General features: G+C 37.4%; 1 protein-coding gene across 1 annotated transcript in view; it reads left to right on the top strand.

The window, feature by feature from the left end:
* triqk (triple QxxK/R motif containing) overlaps nucleotides 1-6240 on the top strand; it is a 43764-nt gene extending 37524 nt beyond the window's left edge. The window contains exon 4 of the mRNA XM_030148070.1: nucleotides 4242-6240. Within this exon, the coding sequence (XP_030003930.1) occupies nucleotides 4242-4349 (108 nt within the window). The 3' untranslated portion in view covers nucleotides 4350-6240. The remainder of the gene's footprint in view (nucleotides 1-4241) is intronic.
* The last annotated feature ends 1085 nt before the right edge of the window (nucleotides 6241-7325 follow it).

Below are 7325 nucleotides of genomic sequence, written 5' to 3' on the forward strand. Positions count from 1 at the left end.
TCTGAAATGTTTGTCATGTTTTGACCATAAGTAATAATTTTAAACCATAAATAACAATCTGGTTTCTTCAGCTTTCACACAAGGAGAAAAGTCAGCTTTGGAACATAATAGAAATATTGATTCAACATTTATTATTTGTATATTTTTTTTATACTTTTTGACAACAGAGATGAACTTTTTATGATAATATTTCAACCCGCAAGCTGTAGGTGTGATGTGTCCTAATATTTTGTTCATGTAGTTTATAAGATGGTGCATCCATGCTGCTAGAAATAGTCATTTTACTAAATTATATTTACTGTCAGTTTCATCTAATGGGCCACCGTTTCATCAGGTAACAATTTCCTGCCGTGAATCTCTCAAAGCAGCTGAGAGCGTTTTTGCCATTAATGTGCAAATGGGTCCATCAGAGTTAGAACACCTACTGGGGGGACCTGGTTTACTTTTTAAAGAGTCTGAATCCATTTCCACCAAATGCAGATACATTTGAAAACACATCTGTGTTGGCCGTCCATCAGCAGCACTCAGCTGGTGAAAAACAAAGCTTGTTGAAAATGCTCTTCAGAGTGGATAGCTTTGAGAAGTGTTACACTGCGGACAAGACACACTGACTTGTTAACCCTTTTCTCCAAAAGATGAACACAACTGTCTTCTTTCTGTTAGCAAATTTCTCCTTCTTCTGCAAAGTATATACAAGCACAAACTAGTAAATAATGAACTGGTTATTTCCAGGTTAAAAATCCAGTGTGTGAGATTTACAGGGATTTAGTAGAATCTAAATATAGACGTAGAACATAATATTTATAATTATGTTTTTATTAGTGTGGAATCACCTTCTATCATATTACACTGTCATTTCTACAATAGCTCCAAAAGGAATTCCCCTTCCTTCATTTTCCATTTTATAGCATGTGATATTCATTTTAAGGTGCATTACCATCACCTACTACATCAGAGTGTGGACCAGAGTAAATGTCCCCTGAACTAAACACTCCAGATCAGACAACACTGACTGGAAGGAGGGGCCAGTCTGTTTTTCCCAGCTGTCATAGGTCAGTTAGAAGTAAGGGAAGAGTGGTCCAATCAGCACCTTTGACATTAGCCCATAAGTATTGCACAGCAGTGATGGATGGGATGGGACATAAGATAATATTCTACTTAATGCAAGTTTGGCTGGTCGACAAAATACATCATCAATGACATTTTTAACTCACCGGCAAATAGGCCATGAGCTACTGCGAAGGTGCTGTGACTGGTGTCGTCTTCATCATCGTCTTCATTAGCAATTTCCTCAAACATCTTCTATGATGAAATTACTAATGGGAAGTCATATATGGACTTTCATTTGGGTCCATGACCTTTGACCTTTGAAGCTTTGAGGGGTCAAACTCAAGGTCACCAATGTCTAGATTTCAACAATCTTCTTCTCCAAAACTACTGGTCAGATGCATTTAAATGTTTTCTGTAGCTTTCATGGGACAATGTCTACAAAGTTTGTTCACACTTTTGAGGAATTTTTGAATGATTAAAAATTTACCTTTACTTATAATGGTCCATATTTTTATGGCTTATAACATGGAAATCGTTAGAGACATTCATATAGTTACTACTGAGCATTGATAAGAAGTCATATGTAGACTTATGCTGCATTCCAGAGTCCTGGGAGGTAGAATATATGTCAGTTGGAGTTAACTATATCCCACCTCAAAGTATTCCAGGTGATCCATGTTGAACATAAACAACAAACATGTAGATCGCAGATCTAAGCTCCTATTTGCTTTGTTACTGAAGAGGCATTTTGACTGTTGACAGTACAGTGTTCTCATATACGCTAACGAGATGGAAGAAGCGAAATGACGGATGAACTAATTATACACTGTGAAATTTTTTTTTCTATTGCAAACTTGCACACTGTGTGCTGCCATTGTTGTGTTGATGTCATGCTGTAGTTTGCGGTGAGTTCGGGGTTCTTTGAACTAAACACTTTGTAACATGGACCTCCGGCTTGGACAGGCATTCCGATGCATTTTACCGAGTTGGACGTCGGAAACTTCCCATCTCCTGGGACTCTGTAATGCAGCATTACCACCCATACCACCCACTTCTATTGGGAGATTGATCTCCTGCATCCAAACCACAGGTCTGGATGCAGGCAGAACCTGACAACCTCGCAAATTCAACTTGTTTTTGATTCTTGATAGAACATGCTGGTGAGATTGGTCCTATTTTTTTCTTTGTAGGAAACCCTACCATTTACTCAGGCACAGGGTGGGGTTACATCTATCCCCCTATAGTACATATGAAGGACATACTGTACACTGATCCGCTATAACATTCAGACCAGTGACAGATGTAATAATAATGTTGATTATTCCCTTTAAATGGCACCTTTTAGTGGTAGGGTGTATGTACATGTATGAGGCAGCACATGAATATGAAATACTTGAAGTTGATGTGTTGGAAGAAGGAAAAATGGGCAGTGTACAGGTCTGATGTGACTGATTCAGGCCAGGTTGTGATGGCTTGGCTGCTTGATCGTAGCATCTTCATAATGCAGGTCTTGTTGGGTGTTCCTGGTCCATAGCGGTTGGTGCCTTCCAAAAGTGGTCTAAGGAAGGACATCTTGATCTCAGAGCAGATCTTCATACGCAGGCTATATCTTCATGTCAGATTAAATGTTAGAATTATCTGTAATAAGATCCTTGTGACAGCATGTGTTAGTGGTTAACTCATGTGAGAAGCTGAACTCTAAATGATTACTTAGTCCGCTTGGTGATGCAGGGAATGAGCCCCAGGTGGATTCTGTTCTCTGGTATCAGCTTCCAGACAGACAGCGACACTGGTCAATGCAAAGATCCCCTGTAGCGCTGCATTATGTAATAACGGTGCAATAGGTAATAATGTAATAATTGTTCACCTCATTATGTAATAACGCTACATTTTGTAATAAAATTCTTGAACGTATTTTGTAATAAACTTTACCGCATTTTGTAATAACTTATTACATAATGCAACAGTTATTACAAAATGCAGGTGTAGCACTTTTTTTTAAAGGAAATGTAATAATTTGATGCATTATGTAGTACACCATCAAAATTGATGCCTTGATTGGAAAAACCATCATACCAGCAGAACAGCTTTAAGCATTCCAGCTTAATTACAATTCATTTTAAAAAAACTAGTAGGATTTTTCACTGGTCAAACCTAAATCAAATGTAACTGTGTTTGTTATAATGGAGAATGTGTTTGCAAGTTACAGGCAAAAGCTGTACTAATTAAGTATTACTTACAAGAAACTTACTGGTGCACTGAAATTTGGAAGACACAATTCGTAATAAGCTATTACAAAATGTGTTCAAGAGTTTTATTACAAGAAGCAGCATGTTATTACATAATGGGGTGAAAAATTAATACATTATTACATATTGCATCATTACTACATAATTCAGATTCAGAACACTATTTATCCCCAAGGAGCAATTCAGTTTGCAGACATGGGTTGCAGCAAAGGACAGGACATTGCACACTAGACACATTCCACAATTCACATAATGCAGCACTACATCCCCCCATACAGCATTAGGTGTTTAGGTGGGCGATAGATGAATGAAGTATGCACTCACATGGATTTGAGAGGCAGCAAATATGTGCATCGCAGTCTAAGGATGACAGTTTCACCTGTTCTCTCATGGTGTGCAGTCAGTAATAACACCTGTACGATGTCATCAGAACAAAGTTGTATGCATATTTTTAGTGAGTTCTTTGAATATAGTGCTGAAAGGCTCTTCCAGCAACTTTCTAGCAACACACAGAGTGTATATAAGTGTGTTCATCAGCAGTATAGTTTATTTGGACTGCATGCATCTCGTAATCCAAGCAGATTTTCACTTCATTTTCACTTTTAAAATAGAAGCGTGATGATTGACATTCCTATTATTACATTTGTCTTTAAAGTACATCCACCTATTGTCTTAAATATTTATTTCTTATTATGTTTTTATCACTAAATAATTCATTCTTGTGAAGTCAGGCTGATAAGAGGTCTATTAGGAATGAAGGAAATTCAGATCAAAGGAAAGACAATGGGGATTTGGCAAATATAGACATAAAGCTAATAAATAAGCACGTTCAAAAGATTCTCATAACGAAAATACACACGGGCTAAGGCAGATGTAAAAATAGTGCTGTAGACAAACAAGGTAAAGACAGAGTCTTAAAACTTTTTTCCTTTCTCCTCTCAGGATGCATTCCTCGTCATCGCAGCGATCCTGCTCTTTGTGCTTTGTGTCTACGCCTTCTTCTACCTCAACCTGAGCACCGAGATCAACCTGGACGTGGATGTGGATTAACTTCTCTGTATTTAACATACAAGGGCAAGAGGGTGATGTAAAGACATGAATGACCATCTATTTGTAGTTTTTAGTCATGTAATAGTGACTACCTAGAGGGTAAAAACACTGGTCCCACATGACAGCTAATCTTGGAAACGTAGCATAGCCCTGTATGTTAGACATCTGTTTCAATCCACAAATACTGAGATCTCCTTTGAAAAGAATTAAAAAGAATATTTGTAATGGAAGTATTCCAATAAAGGTAAGACGATATCCGATGACGTAAATCCAATCTAAACATCCTTTTAATGTCAGGCGAACATCTTCCCTCAGTCTACACTGAGGGTCTGCTGTTGTGGATTGAAAAACTTTATTTTGAAAAATATAAATATATTTTCACAGGATTCTGTAGAAATGCAACCCAGGCTTGTGTCGCTGTCAGATGCTGCATCTAACTGAATAACAACCATTTGGCTTCTTACCTAAATCAAGCTGGTAAAATAACCAGTGGGCAGGGGATGAAAGCCTTGTTTTGCCTCATGTGGTCATTACAGGGCATAACAGGCATGTTTCCACTGCAGGAACCTCAGGGTACAAGTGTGGGGGGGTTACAGGAACGTCCTCTCACCTAGCCGTCTTGGCTGCTGTGTCTCCATTATGGAGTTGGACCCACAATAATAAGTTAATTAATTGCGATCGTTGTGTGACTGATTAGGTGGTACAGTATAAGCAGTGCCTGCAAATCTGCGTCGGTCCACTTATCATACTTTATTGTTTCAACTGTAAAATCCATAGATACTCCCAAAATCTACTATTTCCTGCTCGACTTCTGCAGGACTTTCAAAATGCCGCTTGTTTCCTCTCCTACTCTGGGCCTACCCAGTCAGCATCAAGTAAACCTTTAAGCTCCACCCAGGAGTTTTCAGGGGTGTTTGGAGTACCTACTTTGAAGCAGGGACTGGGTTAACCCTGTAAAAATTCCTGCAGTGGAGACACGCCCCAGTGACCACACCCCCTTAAAACTAGCCGAAGTTGCTGCTCTGGAAACATACCTAATGACACATGAAAACTACGGATAGCGTCCCAAAACACACACAAGTCCTGTGTGTGATTTGAGACTGGTTAACACACTAATGGCAGCACTGATACTGAAATTCAGCTACAAGACAACCACATCAACTATTGAAGTTTAAAAGCCATTTTTGAGATTGTTTGAACACGTGTACATTTCTATCCTTGTTTTTTTCTGTGTATTAATATCTGTTGTATTGGGAACATGTATTGAAGCTGTAAAGGGGTTCTACGTAGTATCAATATTCCAAACTCTCATCAGAACAACAGATTGGGGAAGCCATGAACCAGAACACACACACACACACACACACAGTGAACAAAACCACCAGTGAATCAACACTGGATCACCAGAAACGTTCACTGAATAACGTGTGAAGGTCATTGTTTACACACATCTGTATTATGTTATCATCAAGTTTTCTTCTTCAAACAAAAACTGGTTCAAATAACACTGCGTTTTAGAATCGTCACATGCTGCATCAGCCGATAGTTTACATCATAGCTCTGTTAGCTCTGTTTTTAGACTGAAAACAGACCCAGTGAAACCATACATCACCTGTTTTCTCTACAGTTTGTGTTGTCACTACCTGCACTAAAGATCTGTTTGGAATCGAACAAAGTCAGAACTGTCACAGTTTAGTCTGAACTGTGCATCAACAAACAACAACTTAGCAAAGATAAGAACATAACAGTAACTTTATACCTTCATAAATCTCATAATCCAACTCACCCGTGTTGAAGAAATGCTGCCATTTGAGCATCAAACTGCATTTGTTTACTTTAGAGCAGCGTTCAGTGGTGGAAACAACAAAAATGATTCTACTTGTGAACTATTTTGACTGTTTTGAACATTTTAAAGTAAAAATGCTAAACTCTTTTAATATGTAGACGTAGGGCTGGGTGATCTTCCTCTCAATCTCTGCTTTTCAGAGAGATTGTACAAATCTTATCATTCAATGCATTAATATCAGCGCTGTCCAAACTTAGTTATTTACTGCTCAGCTAACATTCAGTTTAAATGGCTTGTACCAGAGCCATTACTGCAGAGACTGTTGTTGTATTAGTTTGTAGTACTAACATTCCTAGGCTAACAAGTTTATTGCAGTCTGTTGACAGTGATTCCTGAGCTACTAGGGGTGTGTATTGGCAAGAATCTGAATACGATACAAATCACAATACTAGGATCACGATATGATATATCACGATACTGTTAAAAAGGCAGTTTTTTTATTGGTTTTGTTTCTTTTGTAAAATATTATTTCCTGGAAGAATGGGATTACACCAGAAATATGCACAAATACTAAACACATTTTTATTTGATCAGAACAGGATCTAATGCTATATCACAAAATGTTCCTGTGTTAAAACTTAAATTATGTTTTACAGACATTACAGTTTAAGATAATACTCAAATGTTCATATTCTATTAGTTAATAACTAACATCATAACATTATTTTTGTGCAATCCCAACAAAGGAACTAACATTATTTAAAAAGAGTGTTAAATAATAATAAATAAAGGAAAACCAAAAAAACCAAAAATGAACCTCCACAATATCTGCATTTGAATAAATACCTAAAAATATAAATACAGTACTTAATATCGATACAGTATTGTGAAATGAAATATCACGATATATTGCAGAACCAATATTTTCTTACACCCCTGTGAGCTACTGGCAGCAACAACAAGTTTCAGTCTACTTTAACCTGAGTTTGTAAAGTTTGTTTTTTGTTGCTGAAGAAATAATGACAGAAAACGAAGAATTATAGTAACTCTGTGAGCTGCAGGTCCAAACTCTGAGCTTTGATGTGCTTTAAGTCTGATGTACACTGAAATAACGGTGCAAAACACATTAAAACATTTTTTGTGAAGCAACAGTTTATAATTAATAAAAACTCTGCTGCAGTCACAGATGA

Source organism: Sphaeramia orbicularis, chromosome 11 (genome assembly GCF_902148855.1).
Source record: "Sphaeramia orbicularis chromosome 11, fSphaOr1.1, whole genome shotgun sequence".
Taxonomy (NCBI): Eukaryota; Metazoa; Chordata; class Actinopteri; order Kurtiformes; family Apogonidae; genus Sphaeramia; species Sphaeramia orbicularis.